The sequence below is a fragment of the Balaenoptera acutorostrata genome, chromosome 1, assembly GCF_949987535.1.
Source record: "Balaenoptera acutorostrata chromosome 1, mBalAcu1.1, whole genome shotgun sequence".
Classification (NCBI taxonomy): Eukaryota; Metazoa; Chordata; class Mammalia; order Artiodactyla; family Balaenopteridae; genus Balaenoptera; species Balaenoptera acutorostrata.
This window is the reverse complement of record NC_080064.1, coordinates 153,936,542-153,957,426: the sequence shown is the minus strand read 5'-3', so window position 1 is coordinate 153,957,426 and position 20,885 is coordinate 153,936,542. Positions and strand designations below refer to the sequence as shown.

Below are 20,885 nucleotides of genomic sequence, written 5' to 3'. Positions count from 1 at the left end.
TCCCCTAGGTCTGCATCTCTCCCTGATATGCTGTCAGCAGGAGGCTATTTGGTCCAGTCCCCAAATTTTAAATATGAGGACACAGCCCTGCTGCTTTGTTGCTTATTACTGTGTATCTTTGTGTATATGTCTGCAAAACATATACGCTGTAGCTAAGAGCAGCATCAAAAAGGAAAGTGTTATAACGCTGAGTTTTCTAGTTTCCTGATAGTTAAATCACTAATTCAGGGGAACTGTCCTAGAAGGAGAATGTCCATGAAAAGGTTCAAAAGAGCAGGGCTTCAGGAACTTTGATTTAATCTCCAAGATTATTTATGTTCAAATTTAGTAGCATTTGAAGAGGGGTTCAGCTCTTTGCTAATTGAGGAAGTCATCCAATATAGTAATACCAACATCCTTGGAAAGGAGAGGCAATACAAAACCCAGAGGTTGAAATTCACTTCCCACTAAATTGAAAATTACTATATTCCTACAAAGTTCCAGAAAGAAATCTTAACATATTCTAGGAGATGCCAGGTATTTAAAAATAAAGTGTGACTAGAAATGTATGAAGCTAGAAGTGGTTCTGAAAAGTAGTAGGGGAACCTGAGAAGGCGTTGTTGAAGTACCAGGTCTTAGAGAGCTTGCGATTGAGAGCATGAGTGGCTGCTTCTGGATTTTTTAGGAGATCTGCAGGAGAAACTCAGACTAGACTGGCTTGGCAACTTTCAGGTAATGACCAGAGGGTCCTCTGGTTGGAGGACCACTGATTTCTGACCTCATATTTTATGAAAGTGTTACTAAGCCCAAGCTTGTACTGCTCACCACACAACAGGCCAATAAATTGAGAGACAAGGTGTTGGGGCAGGGAATAGTGACTTTATCCGGAAAGCCAGCAGACTGAGAAGATGGTGGACTAGTGTCCCAAAGAACCATCTTACCTGAATTTGAATTCAGGTTTCTTTTGTAGTGAAAGGAGAGAGGGTGTGGCTGGTTGTTGGAAACATCTTGGTGTCAGGATCCTTTGTTCTTGCAGCTGTCCTCATAGGTCAGATGGTTATGATGTTCCTGTGAACCTCCAACAAGACAAATGTTATTCTCTGTCCTACAACTTTTTATCTCTATATGAATGAAAAAGTGTTATACCATTAAAGGTCAGAGCCTTGAGAATGGGCTCTCCTGTATGTTTCAGGCTATAGGCAATATTTTTAACTTGTAGCAAAAGCAATAGAATACAAAGGTTAAAAGTTAAACAAAACAGGTCCAACATGGAGTCAGATTTGTTCTTCCGTATTACAAAAGCTAAAGTTTCTATCCCTTCCTGCTGCATCTCCCTGTAGCCTGAAGAAAGGAGTTTGTGTGTGGCAGATTCCGAGCCAGGCTCTAAGGACAAGTAACCCTGTGAACTGGCACTAATGGGGCTGAGCAGTGGGGTGGGGGCCCAGTGGTCCCAAGACCTGGATTTGAGCCCTGGCTATGTTATTTCTGATTGTGTGACCTCACCGTGCTTCACATTCCTCATCTGTAAATGCCTACCTCCCTTGCTCCACCTACTTCACCGGGCTGTTGTGAAGGTAAAACGAGCTCATGTGTGAATTTTGATTTTTGGTGTTACTATCACATATTAGAAATGCTTGCTTGGGGCTTAAAATTTTGCTCTTGTTTTAATTTGACATCCACAGTGAGACATATTTGAGAGGTTTAAGTAAAGCAATGAGGGCCATAAAAGGGTTTACATTTAGTTAACTCTTTGTTATTCGGGAACTGATCATTTAATTCACAGCATTTTAAGACTTTTCTGTTACCTGCTTTATTACTTAGAATATAGACATGGCAGCCATAACAGAGAGATCGAGAACAGCACAGGCTTAAATATCCTGGGAATGCATTTCTCTTTCATGTAATGGTCCAGATATAAGAGGTTCAGGGCAGTTTTGGGGGTGGGGCGGGGGTGGGGTGGTACATGCAGTCAGGGACCGAGGCGCCTCTGTCTTGTTTTTCTATGTGGCTTTTACCTCTTGGTCCAAAGGTGGCTGTTCCAACTCCGCCCAGCAGGAAGGGGATGACCACAGCCTCAGAGCCAGAACTGTTCGAACGTCCACACTTGGATACACTGTAGAGTTGAGCTCAGCATCCATGTGTTCAGATAGAAATTCAATTACTGTGTAAGACGGGAGATTGCATATACAGGGTGGGCAACTAGCAGGCTACTAACTTCTTTTTAAGAAGTGCCCAGAAGATGGAAGACAGAGTGGTTTTATTAATCCATTCTTATAAACAACTATGGGATGACATTTGAAGGGGAGAACAAAGAGGTTAATGCTGTTGGCTTAGAAGAGGTTTGGAGATTATTTGTGCTTTTCTTTTATTCAGGCTTTTGAATAGTAATTTATTATTTATTCGTGGAGCATTTAGTAGTCCTTTCCTGCTACATTCCACGTCCTGTGCTAGGTGCTGGGACTCAGAGATCATGGTCCCTACTCTCTAAAGGTCCACTCCACAGGGGGAGACAGGTGTGGCAGGCAATGAGAACAGAAGTGTCTGGTGTACACTGTGATGGGAGACAGATGGGGGGCTGTGGGAGCTCATAGGGAAAGACCTGCCCACCCTGGGCAGGCAGGGTGTGTGTGTGTGATGTGATGCAGGTGGGATAAGGTCATGGCAGGAGGAGGTGTGATAGGAGGAGGGTTATGTCTGTATCCCCTTGAATAGTGATGGGTCCCTGGGAGAACAAGTAAGATTCTGTCCTCTAGTGTCATGTTTATGGTTTAATGTTTTTATTTCTGTTTCTCTTCCTAGAAACTCTCAGCGTGGGCCACGGGACCCTTTGTCACAAGGAGCAATGCTACCCCGATGGGAACTGTCTTTTTACCTGTTTGCTTCCCTAGGCTTCCACTTCTATTCTTTCTATGAAGTTTACAAAGTCTCCAGAGGTAAGGCCCCAACTTTTCTAAACTTGTATCAGGAAAGAAAGATGGAGGAGGGAGTGCTCAGAGGTGGAAGATTCAGGAAGATAGCCTCATGGGCTCAGGATGACTTGAGCCCTGCTTTGCTTTCCTCCTGTCTTGGCAGTTTGAATCAATGACCTGAGTCGGTGGAGTTTTCCACCCTAATCCTGAATCTTTTAGGTGATCCTGTGGCTGGTCTTCTGCAATAAGGTTTGATTCAATGGCTACTGAAGGCCATGGAGGTGATTTGCATTCATAATTAGCAGTAACCTTTTTAACTTCTCTCTCTCGCCATTACTCCTCTCAGACACATGGAGGCCCGGACTGCTTTACTCTTCTTGTCCTGCTGTCCACAGTGCTTTTGTGCACATGTTAAAGAGGACTCATTACCAAGTCCTCATGCCAGCCCATGGGAAGGGGCATGGGAACCCTCCTTTCCTTTAAGGGCAGCTTGGAATAAACATTGCCCTGTCGCTTCTGCTCACACCAGTTGGCCAGCACTGAGTTGCCTGGCCACAGCTGGAAGGCTGGGAAATATTGTCGTTAGCTTGGTGGCCGTGTGCTACATAAAACTGCCCATACTGGGGAAGAATGGAAGAAAGAATTTTGGAGGGTCCATGAGTGATCTCTTCCGTAGTCAGGGACAGTTTCCTAGAGGTGATGGTGAGCCTTGTTTTAAGGAAGAACAGAAGTCAGCCAAGTAGAGAAAGGGGCAGAGGCTCTGTGGACAGAGATGTGTTTGCAGGCAAATGGACAAGCATGTGCAATGCCACTGGGGTGTGAGAAAACACAGCATGACCTGGGAACTCCAAACCACTCAGTAGGGCTGGAGTGTAGTGTGTGGAGGGAGAGTGGTAAGAGTTGAGCTTAGATCAAAGAGCGAGATAGATTGTGAATGACAATGTGTATTCATTCGGCTGAGGAGTCTGGACTTTATCTTGAAGGCAGGGGAGTTTGCTGAAAGTAATTGTGGTCACTTAAAATGGCAAAGGTAGGTTTTGGGAAGCACAAAAGCTGCCCCCAGCAGCTGCCTCCCTGTGGATCACTGGGATTGATTTAAATCACTGGGGTCAGCTTTGCCCGCATTCTACATGTGTCCCACTCAAAGCCATGAGAGAGACTGACCATCTAAAGTAGATGAAGACTGTTTGGTCAAGGCTGTCCAAGTAGCCGCATTCCCTGGCTGGAGCCTCTGAGCTCTCAGGGCCCATGTGCAAGGAACTCACCTGGTCTATGCCAGGCAGCATGTTAGGTACTTTATGTACCCTGTCTCATTCTATCTTTAGAGCAGCCCTGTGAGATGGTGTGTTACTTAGAAGATAGGCTTGGCTGCAGAAATATAGCCTCCAGAATAACTGTGGTCAGGGCTGGTATGGTGTCTGGATAGCATCCATGACCCTGGCTCCTTCTACTGTGTTCCTCTGCCATCCTTGACATATGGTTCCACCTCATGATGTGAGGTGGTTACTCCACTTCCAGCTGCCGTGTTCGCTTTTTTCCCAGCAGGAAGCATGGAAGGGAAGGGGGAGGACAGACCCTCTCTTTTTTTAGAGCATAACCTTGTAAGTTGCTTATGTCATATTCTTTCATGTACTGTTTGTTAGAACCTAGTCCTGTGGCCATATCAACTGTGAGGTTGATATTGGGAGGTAATCTTTTGTTGGGAGGCCATTTTTTTTCCAGCTAAACCGAAGGGTTTTATTATAGAGGAAGAAAGAAAGAATGGGTGTTAGCGGTTAATCATCAGTCTTTTCCATAAAATGGGTGTGACCGTTGTCCATTGTTACCTAACAAACCATCCTGAAGCTTTGTGATTTAAAACAACTACCGCCATTTATTATCTCTCACTGTTCTGTGAGGTTCTTTTCCTTTTAAATAGACTGTTTTTTTAAGAGCGGTTTTAGGTTCACAGCAGTATTGAGCAGGAAATACAAAGAGCTTCTATGCACTCAGGGCCCCCTGGCAAGCACAGCCTCCCTGACTACCAGCATCTTGCGCCAGAGTTGATACAGTTTGTTACAATTGACAAACCTGTATTGATATATCATTATCATCCAAAGTCCACAGTTTATAGTAGGGTGCATTCTTGGTGGTGTTCATTCTGTGAGTTTTGAGAAGTATAAATTACATGTATCCATCATAGTATCATACAGAGTAGTTTCACTGCCCTAAAAATCCTCTGTGCTCTATTTATCCTTCCCTCCCCTTTAACCACTGGCAACCACTTATCTTTTTACCATCTCCATAGTTTGACCTATTTCAGTTTAAAAAAAAAATTTTTTTTTTTTTGGCCGCACTGCACAGCTTGTGGGATCCCAGTTCCCTGACCAAGGATCGAATCTGGGCCCCCTGCAGTGGAAGTGCAGAGTCCTAACCACTGGACCACCAGGGAATTCCCAGTTTTATCTATTTCAAAGTATCATATAGTTGGAATCATACAGTATGTAGCATTTTCACATTCGTTTCTTTCACTTGATATGCATTTAAGGTTCCTCCATGACTTTTCATGGCTTGGTAGCTTATTTCTTTTTAGTGATGAACAGTATTCCATTGTCTGAATGTACCACAGTTTATTCATTCACTTACTTAAAGGCATCTTGGTTGCCTCCAGGTTTTGGCAATTATGAGTAAAGCTGCTATAAACATCCATGTGAAGGTTTTTGTACGGACGTAAGTTCTCAGCTCTTTTGGGTAAATACCAAGGAGCAATGGCTGAATTGTATGTTAAGAGTGTGTTTATTTTTATAAACAGCTTTCTTCCAAAGAGTTGCCAGTTTTCTTCCAAAGAGGCTATATCATTTTGCATTCCCGCCAGCAATGGGTTCCTGTTGCTCCACATCCTTGTAAGCATTTGGTGTTGTCAGTGTTTTAGATTTTGGCCATTCCAATAGGTGTGTAGTGGTATCTTGTTATTGTTTTAATTTGCATTTCCTTGATGTATATTGTGGAGCATATTTTCCTATGTTTATTTGCCGTCTACATGCTTTGGTGAGCTGTCAGGTGAAGACATTTGCCCATTTTAAAATCAGATTGTTCATTTTCTCACTTGATTTTCAACAGTTTTTGGTATCTTTTAGATAATAATCCTTTATAAGATATGTTTTTGCAAATATTTCCTCCCAGTCTGTGGCTAGTCTTCTCATTCCCTTGACAGTGTCTTTCATGGAGCAAAATTTTTAAATTTTAATACAGCCAGCTTATCAATTTTTTCTTTCATGGATTATGCCTTTGGTGTTGTATCTAAAAAGTCATTGCCACATCCAAGGTCATCTAGATTTTATCTGATGTTATCTTCCAGGAGTTTTATAGTTTAGCATTTTACATTGAGATCTATGATGTCCATTTGTGAAGGGTGTAAAGTCTGTGTCTGGATTCATTTTTTTTTGCATGTGGATGTCCATTTGTTCCAGCACCTTTTTTTTTTTGTTTTAAAACTTTTTAAAAAAATATTTATTTATTTATTTATTTATGGCTGTGTTGGGTCTTTGTTTCTGTGCGAGGTCTTTCTCTAGTTGCGGCAATTGGGGCCACTCTTCATCGCGGTGCACGGGCCTCTCACTATCGCGGCCTCTCTTGTTGCGGAGCACAGGCTCCAGACGCGCAGGCGCTCAGCAATTGTGGCTCATGGGCCTAGTCGCTCCGCGGCATGTGGGATCTTCCCAGACCAGGGCTCGAACCCGTGTCTCCTGCATTGGCAGGCAGATTCTCATCCACTGCGCCACCAGGGAAGCCCTGTTCCAGCACCTTTTGTTGACGAGGCTCTCTTTGCTCCACTGTATTACCTTTGCTTGTTTGTCAGAGATTGGTTGTGTATATTTATGTGGGTCTATTTCTGGGCTGTCTGTTCTGTTGCATGGATCTCTTTGTCTGTTCTTTTACCCATACCACACTGTCTTGCATACCATAGCTTTTTAGTAAGTCTTGAAGTTGGATAGTACTTGTTGTCCGACTTTGTTTTTCTCCTTCAATATTGTGTTGTCTATTCTGGGTCTTTTGCCTCTCCATATAAACTCTAGAATCAGTTTGTTGATATATACAAAATAACTTGCTAGGATTTTGATTTGGGTTGCACTGAATATATAGATCAAGTATGGAAGAACTGATATCTTGACAATATTGGGTCTTTCCATGAGCATGGGATATATCTCCATTTATTTAGTTCTTCTTTGATTTCTTTAATCAGAGTTTTGTTGTTTTCCTCATATATAACATGCATATTTTGTTAGATTTATACCTAAATATTTCATTTTGGGGGGTGCTGTTGTTTTTAATTTCAAATTCTACTTGTTCATTGCTGATATATATTTATTTGTTTATTTATTTTTTGGCTGCATTGGGTCTTCACTGCTGCACGCAGGCTTTCTCTAGTTGCAGCCAGCGGGGGCTACTCTTCATTGTGGTGTGCGGGCTTCTCATTGTTGTGGCTTTTCTTGTTGCAGAGCACAGGCTCTAGGCGCGCGGGCTTCAGTAGTTGTAGCACGTGGGCTCAGTAGTTGTGGCTCGTGGGCTCTAGAGCACAGGCTCAGTAGTTGTGGCGCACGGGCTTAGTTGCTCCGTGGTATGTGGGATCTTCCTGGACCAGGGCTCGAACCCGTGTCCCCTGCATTGGCAGGCGGATTCTTAACTACTGTGCCATCAGGGAAGCCCCATTGCTGATATATAGTAAAGCGACTGACCTTTATATATTAACCTTGTTTCCTGCAACCTTGCTATAATTGCTTATTAATTCCAGGAGTTTTTTGTCGATTCTTTGGTTTTTCTAGATAGACAATCATGTTATCTGCATACAAAGACAGTTTTATTTCTGCCTTCCCATTCTGTATACCTTATATTTCATTTTCTCCTCTTATTGCATTAGCTAGGATTTCCAGTACAGTGTTGAGAAAGAGTGATAAGAGGGAACATCCTTACCTTTTTCCTGATCTGAGCAGGAAAGCTTCTAGTTACTCACCATTAAGGATGATGTTAGCTGTAGGTTTTTGTGGGTGTTCTTTATCCAGTTGAGGAGGGTCCTCAGGGTCCTCTCTATTTCTAGTTTACTGGGAGTTTTGAATCATAAATGGGTGTTGGATTTTTTTGAATGCTTTTTGTGCATCTACTGATATGATCATGTAATTTTTCTTTAGCCTGTTGTTTTGATGGATTACATTGATCGAGTTTCATGTTCTGTGAGACTTTGTTTTTAATAAATCTGGATTGGACTTAGCTGGGCAGTTCTTCTGCTTTGTGTGTTGTTGCTGGGCTGCAATTATCTGGTGGCTCAGCTAGGCTGAAACGTCCAAGATGGCTGACTCACATGACTCGCTATCAGCCAAGAGCTCAGCTGGAGGCTGTCAACTGGAATGCTGTGGTTCTCTGTACGTGGTTCTCCACATGGCTTTGAAGAAGGAGTATCGCATGTGTGTAAAACCAGAAGCTGCAGATCTCTTAAAGCCCAACCTGAGAAGTTGAGTAGGTCACTTCTGCCTCATTTATTGGTCAAAGCAAATCATAGGACCAGTCCAGATTCAAGGGGAGGAAAGACTATGGCTTTTTACGGCTGGAGCAGCGCACATAGACACGGAGACAAGGAATTGATGGTGGCCATCTTTGGAGTCTCTCTACCACAATGGGTCTTATACTTATTTACCCAGATGGGGATACTGAGGTTGAAAAATATAACTTGTCCAAGGCCACACATCTAATAAATAATGGAACAGGTTTGTCCAACTCTAGACCCAATATTTTATTCTATTCTGCCACTTGTATTTATTGGTAATTTAATTTCCTAAAGCAGCTTGCTTTACAGGAGAAGCCCTTTTATCCATTGTACTGTAAAACTTCAAACCTTAAAATTTTATCCCACTGGAATAAAATTTTTCCTTCCTATGTGGTGAAAGCTACTGGGATGGAGGTGGGAGGGGATCCTTCTGCGGAGAATACAAAACTTTTCGGCACCTCAGTTGATCCAGCGGCTGTCATCCTGTTTGATTTATTACTGACCTCACCCTAGCCTGGAGCTTCTTTTATCCTTCAGGCTTTTTCTCTTAATATCAGTGCCAAAGTGGCCACTCCCAAGAAATGTCTTATTTCTCTATTCCTTTTTCCATTCAGCTCATGGAAGCCAGATCTCCCTGCCTTGCCAAAGCGTGTTTAACGCCATGTTGAGTCTTTTTGGCTCCACGTCTTACTATCTAATTCAGGGTAAAGTGCCACTTAACCCACATTATGGAAGTGGATCCACTGGGAAAACTGTCTCTTCTGTGAACTTTTTTGGAATGTTTGTTTCTGGAGCAAATATGGGGCCTAGAACATACTAGACGCTCAGAACTTATTTGTTAAGTGGAATGCCGCGGGTGGGCACTTACACGGCTGCTTTCTCTGGGCACAGAGCAGGCGTCTCATTCACTGCTCTCTTCCCCATCAGCAGTAGCAGGGTGGTCTGACCATTAGGGACAGCAGACTGATTATAACAGCCCTAGTCACAAGGGATCTCTTGGTAAATCCACAGCAGGGACTGAACAGAACAGCCCTTCTTCCACTCAGCTCTTCCAAGAGTCTACACAGAGTGTGTCAAAGTCATATGTAAATGCTTGGGGGTGGGGGGTGGTGGTAGTGGTGATCTTCTATGCTTGGTGACCTCTCCCCTGGCATTCTGCAGTATTGTGGCTAATCCAAACCTGCTACATTAAGTTTGTGTCTTATGGTTTAGAACATGTAGAAATACTTGTATGTCTCTCTGATTGCACTTAATTTGAGGAAAGATACAATGTGTCATGCAGTAACCTTGAAAGAATTAATGCCTCTGCCTAAAAGAGGGCCATGTATTTTTGTTGTTCATATCAGCTTAATGCAGTTCTTGGAATGAAAACAGTTGAATTCTCATCAGTGAAAACCATTGGTGATAGGAGGTCACCTGGAAAAGCATCTGGAAAGGGAAGTCATGGCCTACTGTTTCAGCTTACTAACTATTGATTTGTATTCAAAATTTCTATTTCTTCTTGTACCTATTTCGACATTTTGATCTATGCATTTTATGAAGGTTTTCAACTTGATTAGTATATTGTGGATCATAATACTTATCTTAGAAAAAATTTGTTGTTTCTCTAGTTGGCTTTTCTCTCATTGTGTATTTTGTTATTTACATCTTCTCCTTCACTCCCTCCCTCCTACTTTTTTTTTCTGTTGATCAATTGTGCTAGAGATCTTATTAATCTTTTCAGCTTTGGCTTTGTTAGATTTCTCAATTGTTTCTTTTTGTTCTCCAATTCATTGATTTCTGCCCTTATCTGATTATTCCCTTCCTTATTGTTTCTCTGGGTTTGCTCTGTTCCTTCATTCCAACTTCGTGAGTTGAATGCTTAGCTCATTTATTTTGTGAGGAATCTATTTGTACTGTTTTATTGTACCTGATTGGTCTTCTCAGAAGGATTTCCAGAAGAGGAAGTATAGAGTCAAACTACATGAATGTTTTTAAGGTTCTTGATAGATATACCCAGACTGTTCTCCAGGAAGGCTGTGCCAATTAACACGTTTTCTATTGGAGAATGTCCATCTTACTGTAGTCTCAGTAAGTTTAGCCTTTATTCTTCAATCCACCTCACATGTATTTGGTATATTGATAAGAAGTGTGAAGAGTTAAATTACTTTTTTCCCAAATAGGTAACCAAACACTATTTAATAAGTCTGTCTTTATTGAATTATAATGCAATCTTGATCATGTACTAAATTATTATATCTACTAAATTCTTTTATGGATGTGCACACATGCAAACACACACAGTATGGGGGCTGTCTTTTCTGTTTCATTGATTTCTCAATCAATTCTTACATCAGTACTGTGCTGTTTTAATTATTTTTGCTTTTTAAATGTCTGAATATGTGGTGGAGTAAGTTACCACTCCTTGTTCTTTATTTCCATTCTTTTCTTAGCTATTCTTACTGGTTTATTCTTCGAGATATGTTTGAAATTGGCAGGTTCCAAAAAAATCTCATTAGGGTTTTAATCAGAATTACAATAAGCCTAGAAATTAATTTGTAAATAATTGACAATCTTATAATATTGCATCCAGGAGTATGTTATTTTTTTCTCAAGGTTTCTGTTACTTCCCTTAAAAGAAGTTCATGGTTGTCTTCATAATAGGCCCTGTTAAAATTCCTAAGATTATTTATAAGTCTTTTTCTTCGTTTTATAATTGGAATACTTTCCAATTATATTTTCTATAATTTCTAGCTGATTATTTCTGGTCTATAGTAAAGTTGTTTATTTTGGTATCTTTATTTTATGTTCCAAAAATTATTGAATTCTCTTAGGGTTCCATTGGCTTTTATCATTTGATTCTCCTGGTTTTTGTATTTAGATAATATCCACACATAATGATAATGGTTTTGCTTCATCTATTATTACTTAGCGAGGACTTCTAGAACAATATACTAGTTGGAAAAGAATGCTATCCTTACTTTGTTATCCCTAACTTTAATGGAAATCCCTGTATTGTTTTACCATTAGTGAAACACCGAATAAGCTTTTCTTTGGAAAAAAAACATGTTAAGGAATATGTCTAGCTCCCTTTTACTAAAATTTTAAAATCAGCAATGAATTTTATCCATTTTTTAAAGTAGCTATTCAGATGATTACATAGTTTTCCTTTCTCAACCTATTGCTATTGTAATCATATTTCCAATATAGTTTATATGGTTTCCTACAACAAACCTACTGTGACTATGCTATTTTTAAATACACTGCTTGTTTCTGTGTTTAAAAAAATATTAATAATTTCTAAGTGAGATTAACTGGCTTGTAGTTTTATTGTTTCATCCTCAGATTTCAGTATCAACATTGTGTTAAGTTTTCGAAATGAATGGGGAAGCTCCCCCACTGACTCCGCCAATATTATGGAACTGTTTAAGTAGTATATGAAGTGTTGGCATCAAAGTTTGATATCATTCGCTTGTAAGTTTGTCTAGCCACAGAGTCTCTTTGGAAGTAGACTTATTGAAAATTTTTCAGTATCTTTCAGGATTATTGGTATACTTAGCTTTTCTTCTTAAGTCAGTGTGAGTAATTTATGTTTTTCGATTTCATTGAAATTTTCAGATGTATTAATGTACAGTTGTATATCATATTCTTAAAATGTTTTGAATTCTACGTGTGTCCCTTGTTTTAGGAAATTTAAAAAGGTTTTGTCTATTTGGTAGGTTGATTCTCTTTTTCGAACAACAAGCTCTTGGATTTATTTATAAATTCCACCCTTTTTCTGTTCTCTGTGATTACTTCCTGATGAACAGCAGCCACCCTAGATCTTTTTGCCTTTACAGAGCCCAGGCTCACCTTTCATGGAGTAGCTATCTTCCTGAAAATTTGCAGTTAGAGACATTTCTATAAAAGGAACTGTGCTTTCCATTGATTTGAGTTTTTATTTCACAGGTATTTTATTTTCATTTCTTTAATCTTCAGTGACAAGCAGTTAATGTTTCTCTAAATAAACTCTGTGACACCAGAGAGCCCTGATATTTAAGCAAATATGGAGCAAATCATTTGAATTGCCACCCCCAGTTTCTTTTTTCTTTTTTTTTTTTATATAATAGGTGTTCTTAAAGTGGGATGCAAATATAGTTGAGCATATGCATCTTTTGGCTTTTGTTTGTTCCTTTACATGCCTGTTCTTATCACTTGTCACTAATCCCAGCTTATGAGAAAAGGATATAGCAGCTCATCTATAGATTAATTCTTTTATGTCGTTCATGCAATACTAACCTGTCATGGGGGACAGGCTTTGTCAATCTGGAGGTAATTTTTCCCACTTGCTTCTGTGATTAGAGGAGTTTGGTTGCAAGATGGCTGGGTACTTATCTGGGGGCCCCAGTTCAGGGTAGGGAAACAAAGGCTACCAGTCCTGTGTTTGTACAGGTGGCCTATGCCCTTGGAACCAGGTGAGCTGGCTGCCCATGGACAGAACCACTAGGGGCCCTTCAGTTAATACAGCCTTGTGGAAGGACCCAAGTGCAGGAGGCAAGGTCTGGACAGCCTGTCTAGATAGCCAGCATTAATAGTGTGTGCTGTGGTGCAGCTAAGACTCTGAGTGTTCTATTTGGCAGGGCTTCGTGTTATATTTGATCTTTTTTTTTCCATGTTACCTATGGCCAGGGTCATAGGAAACCATCAAGTCACTGCCTTCCTACTGGAATTGCAAGTCTCCTGGCCCACCCCTTCCTCTCAGGCTTGCACTGGTGTTTTCTTCCTAGATTGACACTGATCTTCAAGGGAGGGGCTTGTTGGCTTCCAGAGAGTCTGCTTTCTTAAAGCCTGTGATTAACCTCTCACAATGACTGGGGACCGGGCCCCGGGCTGGAGGGCATTTGAAGGCAATCCTCAGCGTTAGACTCTACAGCGCCTCACTCCTCAGGCCCCCTGCTCCCCCAGCCTTTGCTCTGTGTTGCATCAAAGCTTAAGGCTTTTTCTTTACTGGAGCCTTTCCATCTTAGTCTGGGGCTTCTGGCTCTCCAGGGAGCCCTAAGGATTCCCATGCAAACTGTTTTCCTGGTGGCCTGCCTTGATAGACCCCAGAACTCCTAAGGAGTCACAGATGAGCAGCTCTTTCAGGGAGATTTGAAGGTCATTTATGTGTATATCGCTTTGCATCCTATTTACATATATGATTTGTTTTTGCTTGGGCTATTTCTAAACCACTTTATTATTCCCTGAGTGGGAACTGGAAGAGGAGAGAGAAGGAGCCCACGTACTTCAAGAATCTCATGGAAAAACCAGCACCTTTTCATCCCTCTTGTATATGATCATGTACTTGTGCATATTTGAGAGTTGCTTACTCTTAAATTCTCTTATCTTTAGAAGCCCATCTTTTTGGCTCCCTTCCCCCACTCTAATTTACTACCACGGTCTGCTATATCCTCCGGCTTCCTAGAGAAAAAAAGAATCCATAGGAGCTGATTGGAATTTTTCAAATGCATAGAAACAGCAGGACAGTTAGGCCACGGTTGGGTGTGCATGTCCCCGACAGCGGCTTGTATCAGACGAGGGTGTGTGTGTGTGTGTTTGTTTCCCTCCCCTTCCCTCTAATTACCCCTACCTCACACCGGAATTGATTTCCCATCAAACTGTTGAGGGTGAAAGGGTAGGTAGGTTAGAGGCTTTAAGTGAACGGTTTACCACCACAGCTCATTGGCGATGATTGAAATGCGAACCCTCTCACTCAACAGGTGGAATGAGGCTTTGATGTATCCTGTTGTTGGGTGGTGGTTGGTGGCAGAGGGCAGGGGATGAATCAACAGCTGACGTAGTGTTGAGGGCTCATCGGCAGAAACTGCTTAGTTTCTCTACTCTCAGGCAGTTTTGTGGAGCGCTGAATTTGGGGAAATGGAACCAGGGCACCTAGAAGAGAGGGCTGGTTCTGCCCACAGTCAGGCCCGTGTGGTGTGGAGAAAAGTGCTCAGGTAGAGAAGGCTTCTCTCTATTTGCAGCGTCCTCTTGCTTGAGGGAATGTGAGTTATGATGAAATCTCGTTCTTGTCCAAAGGGTGAGGGTGGGGGGTCCTCACCTAAGAAGGATAATCAGAGAAGTTCTGAGGGTCGTCCCCCTTCACGGAAAGATCTCCTGCTACAGTTTCTCAGCTTCCGTTCTACCAAATTCTACCAAATTTGGTAGAATTCAACCAAACTTTGTTAGAACTCTACCAAATTCTATAGCAATGCATTTCAGCTAACTCAAGACGGTCTGAAGACAGTGATCACCAAAGTGTCATGAATGGATTTAAGTTGTAATTTAGATGTACGTCATAACAGCATTTGTTTGTGTCAAGAAATCAGACAAGGGTGATTGGTAGGAATTCTCCAAAAGTTGAGGGAGGGTTTTGGTGTAGAACGATACTGTCCATTGCTATAGCCGCATGGGGCTAATGAGCTCTTGGAATGTGGCCACTTCAAATTGAGATGTGCTGTAAGGATAATGTGTCCATGGAATTTTGAAGAATTAGTAAGAAAAAGGAATGTAAAATAACTCATTAATAATTGTTTAATATTGATTCCATGTTGAAATAATGTTGGGACATATTAGGATAAATAAAATATTCTAAAATTAATTTCACTTTCAAAAATTATTTTTTTAAAGTGTGGCTACTAGAAACTTTAAAATTATAAATGTGTCTCAGATAGTATTTCTTTTTTTTTTTTTTTTTTTTTTAAAAGGATTTTCTTATTTATTTATTTATTTATTTATTTATTTTTGGCTGTGTTGGGTCTTCGGTTCGTGCGAGGGCTTTCTCCAGTTGCGGCAAGCGGGGGCCACTCTTCATCGCGGTGCGGGGACCGCTCTTCATCGCGGTGCGCGGGCCTTTCTCTATCGCGGCCCCTCCCGTCACGGGGCACAGGCTCCAGACGCGCAGGCTCAGCAATTGTGGCTCACGGGCCCAGCTGCTCCGTGGCATGTGGGATCTTCCCAGACCAGGGCTCGAACCCGTGTCCCCTGCATTAGCAGGCAGATTCTCAACCACTGCGCCACCAGGGAAGCCCCTCAGATAGTATTTCTACTGGACAGCGCCAGACAGGATTTCATCTTAATTCTCATGTCTGCATACGATTCCTTTTTCCCACTAGAGGGAGATGTGTCCTCATTTGGGGGAGTCAGCTGCTTAGCTTGTAAACTTCACTGCTTTGGAATGTATCCTTTTAAAAAAGAAGCACTCAAGTTTTTGCTTTGTTTCAATTCTGCATAATTCTGTTGTTTCTGGAGGTTGCACTTTGCAGGAAAGTGAAGCCAAAACAGAAGAGGCAAGAAAGCAGAGAGGTTTTCCCCCTTGTTTTTGTTAGCGTTCAGGGAGACCTGTTACTTTGTTGGATTGTAGTAGCTTGCTGCTTGTTTGGGAGTTGTTCCCTTGGAACTTGAGTCTGTGTACAGCACAGCGAACATACACAGACACACACACAATGTGACCTGTGTGTAGCTGTAACAGAAAGGACCAGGGCAATCACACACCGCCGCAGCACCTCCTGGACCGTATGGAATTCAGTGTCAGTGTGTCCTGGAGTTGTGCCCTGTGGCACGCTGGGCCCCAGTACTCGATGAGCCTCCCTTTTCTGCTTTTCCTGGGGGCAGTGTTGCCTGGGGTTTGAGGCTGGGGCTGCTGTTTGCATCTAGTGTGTGTAAATCTGCCCTTTGATCCTACTCTGAAACCAGCATCATTTCATGATTATGTTTTAGTGACGCGCTCTCTCCTGCTTTTCCTTGGATCTTTCTGGGTAGCTCCTTTGTGGTCCTCTGTGTTTTTTGTATGTTTGTTGGTCCGATGAGCACTGGATTTTTCTTTTCTTGTCTATGCAGTCTGTGCCCTTTTGGGTGATCTCAGCCATTCTGGAGGCTTCATTACTACCCTTATACTGGGGACTCCTAAGTCTTTACCTCCAACTGAGGCGCTGTTTTGAGCTCCATCCATGCCCATCCAGCTGCCTATTGATATCACATAGACACCCCCAGACTCAGCCCCCATAGCACTCCTTACCTCCCATATCATGGCATTCTTCAGCACCATCGTAATTTCTTATTATTTGTTTGTCTGTCTCATCCAGTGTACAGTAAGTCCCAGGAGAGCAAAAGCCTTGCCAGTCGTGTTCTGCGTCACTCCTACTATTTCACACTGTGCCTGGTTATTTTTCACGCTTAGGAAGTATTTGAATAAGATTTTTTAGTATTTTTTGTTTTAAACCAATTGTACTGTTTACTTATAAGCATATGTATTATCATTATACAATTCCATCAATAATCTTGTTAGCTTTATATCACAGGGCTATGATCACCATCATTTTGTGGCATGGTCTGTTTTAAAATTTTTTTCACCATCTGTACAAGTGGGGCATTTGCCCTCATCCCTCCTGTGCTTCCTTGTGCTGGAAGCTTTTGCGCTTAATCCGTTTCCTTTTGTGACCCTTATGACAAATTAAAGGGACATTTCCATCAGCCCCACCATGTATTTCCAGGAACGGAGGTCACAGAAATGAAGGAGTGTGACATGTTTCCATGCCTGTAGCTCAGTCCACGGGCAGCTTTTCCAGGACGTATTCCAGCTTCCTTTGGTACCTCTCCTGTTAAACCAAGCCCGGTTTCATTTGGATTCGTGACTAATGCACACTGTTTTTCTTGTCAGAACATGAAGAGGAACTGGACCAAGAATTTGACCTGGAGACTGGCACTTTATTTGGAGGATTAAAGAAGGTACAGAGTGGATCAGTGATAAACCTTTTCAATTTTCAAACCTGGTTTCAGTGTTTTGCATCACTTTTGTATTTGGCGTTGACCCAGTCATAGTACTCAGCAACGACTGGACATTAAGTACCTTTCCTGCTGTAAAAGGTGCGAGTGTGCCGTGTAGAGAAAGGCATTCCCCATGCTTTATCTTTATCTCGTCCCATGTTCTCCTCTCAAAATACGAGAGATGTGGATCGGTAACCTTACCGGTTCATGCAAATTTCACTTTGGTACAGTTTAGGAAGTTCCTTCCTGACCTAGCCATAGCTACTGGAATCAAATGTGGCTCCTGGACCCTCCCTATACCAACTCATGGCAACTGTGGAACTGTTTCCTTCCTGCCTCTACTGCCCCTGGCCGTCCACACCCTGCAGAGCATGCTGGGAATCCCCCGCCCCTCTGCTCCCTGGTTCCGGGTGGCAGTGGGCCATTTATCCTCCACTGCAGCTCATTGTGCCTGCTTAGATCGCGGGCAGGGTGGCCGCTGTTGCTCTCCTAGTGGTGACGGTTAGCACTTCTGTTCTTCAGAGTATGTCATGGGTACGTACCAGACCCTCCTCTTTTGATTGCAAGATGTTAGACTACTTTCTGTGTCCCACCAGAACCCCTTTCCTCTTTCTTTCTTTCTATTTATTTATTTATTTATTTATTTTTGGCTGTGTTGGGTCTTCGTTTCTGTGTGAGGGCTTTCTCTAGCTGCGGCGAGTGGGGGCCACTCTTCATTGCGGTGAGCGGGCCTCTCACTATCGCGGCCTCTCTTGTTGCGGAGCACAGGCTCCAGACGCGCAGGCTCAGTAGTTGTGGCTCACGGGCCTAGTTGCTCCGCGGCATGTGAGATCTTCCCGGACCAGGGCTGGAACCCGTGTCCCCTGCCTTGGCAGGCAGATTCTCAACCACTGCGCCACCAGGGAAGCCCCCCTCTTTCCTCTTGAGTCTGGAGTTTTTCTCATTCTTCCCCTCTCAGTTTTCCGGGACCCCATTTCAGTAATGACTTGGATCACACGACGTCCAGCTTCAGCTCATAGTTTGGGGTTCAGGTCAACCCTAGTGAGGAGCTGTGTATTTGTTTTTCTAGGCATTTGGATATGTTTAAAAAATGATATCGCAACATTGCTTTTTACTATTTTTGCTCGGTATATTTGTGCCCGGTATATTGTAGGTTTAATCAACTTTCGTTGGTTGGCTTGGGACACAGAATGATGCTTGCACTCCAGGTTCTGAGCACCTGACTTACAAATGAACTTTGGAAGACAATTCTTTTCCAAACTGGGTACTGCCTGTATTGATATCTTCCTACTTTGGAAGACAATTCGTTTCCAAACTGGGTACTGCCTGTATTGATATCTTCCTACTTTGAGAGTTGCAGATCTTACTTAGAATTGAAGAAAATGGGCTTCAATTTCCATTTGATTTTCTAGGGTAACCTGTCCCTTTTCTTCCAGCTCTGGCTCTGTACAGAGCCACCGTATTAAATACATGGCCCATGTTTGTCTGGGTCTGGGAAGAATGTCCTGCCCTGCGTGATGCTCTTCCCAGTTGTTCTACTCACCAGACATTTCCGTGAAAAGTTGGATATAAATTTAATTTTCGTTCATCAAATCCACTTGTAAATGTTTCTGATTTAAATAAGCCCTTTTTAGGATTATTAGTAAGATGTGTAATGTGGGTGGTATTGTGCCCACTTCAGAGATGAGGAAATCTGGGAAGCTTTATGTCACAGTGGAATTTGAGTTGTAACAGTGTTACAGAACTCAGGTTGAGCTGCTCATCGCTCAGGAATCCAATACTGAGAGATAAGTGTTGGGTAAAAGGAAAGGTAGCTTTATTGAGGTAGCTGTCAATCCTGGCGAGAAGATGGACTCATGTCCCAAAGAACCAACTCCCCAAGTTTTGCCCAGAAATTATATAGGGAAAAGAGGAAGGGGCTATGTGCTGAGGAGAGGGTCGCGAAGTGCATGATCAGCTCATGGACATTCTTGGTTGGTGGTGAGGCAACCAGGAGTCAACATCATCAACCTTCTGGTTCTGATTGGTCTGGGGTCTACATGCTTGTGGGCAGCATATAGTTAACTTCTTCTACCCGGTGGGGGTTTCAGTATCTGCAAAACAGCTCAAAGGACATGGCTGAGAATATATCTATAGCCCCTGAGGAGAAACTAAAGGTCCTTGACTTTGTTTAGTGGCTAAACTATTATTATTTTGCCTTGTTTGATTTTTTCCTTTGTTTTTGCATTTTCTCACTTCTCTGATTAAACTTACTCTTTGAGTACAGTTTTTCTGCAGGCGAGACAGTCGGAGGACAGTGGGCGGGGGGGGGATGTTTGTCCTGGGAAGGCCCCATTGGATCCTGCTCTGGTTACAACAGCAGATAGCCCTTGTGAATGTCTGGGATCTACTCTTCAGAAATATACTGCTATTGGATCTCTTACAACAGAAAAAAATGGTGATTTAAAAAAAATTTTTAGAGTCATAATTCAGGCATTTCAGGTAATACTGAATTGTTTGCCAGGGGCAAAAATAAGCAAACTCATTTTAGACTAAGAGACTTTTCGCTGAAGAGAAGCAACTGTGAGGCAGTTTGAGAAGCTGAACGAGGATCAGGCCCCGCCAGGTGTGGAGCTCCCGTGGATTTCATTGTTGCAGGCTCAGCCCTGCTGGGTGTTGCTACTTCTAGACAAAGAGGCTTTGTCTTCGCTGACTTCCCAGCTCCCACCACTCCATCACATTCAGCTGCTTGACTCCCTGCCAAGGCTCCAGAATCCTGGGGACGTGACCTCTTCTGTGCATTCTCCGTGACAGCCCCCCGTAGTGACGGGCACAGGCAGTGGGTGTCAACGTTTAGGTCGACCCTGCCTTTGTGGAACAGTGCACAAGGCTCAGATAAAACCTCCAAGGACTTTTTCTATTCTGAAAAATCTCTGTTCCTCTGTCCTGCTGACCATCCTTCCATCCATTTATCTGAGGCTATTGAGCACCTCTTGTCCTCATCTTTCTGTATCTCATTACCCTGCATAGGGGATGAGTAGTTTGGAGTCCTAGAATTTAGAGGGAAAATGATGAGCCAGGGTGGATAGCCAACAGCTGAAGGAAATTGATTCTGTGTCCTTGGTGAAGATCATAAAATAGACCCGGGGCCGTATGTAGTGACAGGAGGTTTATTGATGTCTGCTGAAAGTCTTATTTCAGCTAAAACAGAAGCCTAATAGGTTCTGAGTATTTCCTTTGGAGGTTATGGGAGGTGGCAAGCAAACGCTATTCTGGTCTAAATTCTAATCAAAAGGTGAAATTAGGCATGAGTAGAAATCGTGAACTTTAGAAGGAAGCTTTTATGTTCTCTGACCAGTCCATCCTTTACATGTCGCTAAACCTCAGCACTGCTGACCTCCTTTGTTTGGGGGCCTATTCTGTACATTGTAGGGTGTTTAGCAGCGTCCCTGGACCCCACCTCGTAGATGCCAGTAGCACCTGCTGCTCCAGGTCATGACAGTCACAAGTGTCTCCAGGCATCACCACATGCCCCCTAAGGACAAAACCGCCTCTCTTTGAGAACAGCCAGCCTGCAGTAATATTTAAGGGCTTTGTCATGCTGACTTGGCCATTTCCTACCTTTGCTCCTCCTGTTTCCTCCTCTGGATTATGCTTCACCTCTTCCCTGTCTGGTCCTCACTCACACTTCACATCTGAGCCCAGCTGTCTCCTGTCACGGAAGCATTGCCTGGACCTTT

The 20,885-nt window shown here is 42.7% G+C and overlaps 1 protein-coding gene across 4 annotated transcripts in view; it reads left to right on the top strand.

The window, feature by feature from the left end:
- HHAT (hedgehog acyltransferase) overlaps positions 1-20,885 on the top strand; it is a 364,344-nt gene that overhangs the window by 10,823 nt on the left and 332,636 nt on the right. For all 4 annotated transcript variants that reach the window (XM_007163983.2, XM_007163984.2, XM_057526261.1 and 1 more), the window contains exons 2-3: positions 2,779-2,912; positions 17,060-17,127. In XM_007163983.2, the coding sequence (XP_007164045.2) occupies positions 2,822-2,912; positions 17,060-17,127 (159 nt within the window). In that variant the 5' untranslated portion in view covers positions 2,779-2,821. The remainder of the gene's footprint in view (positions 1-2,778; positions 2,913-17,059; positions 17,128-20,885) is intronic.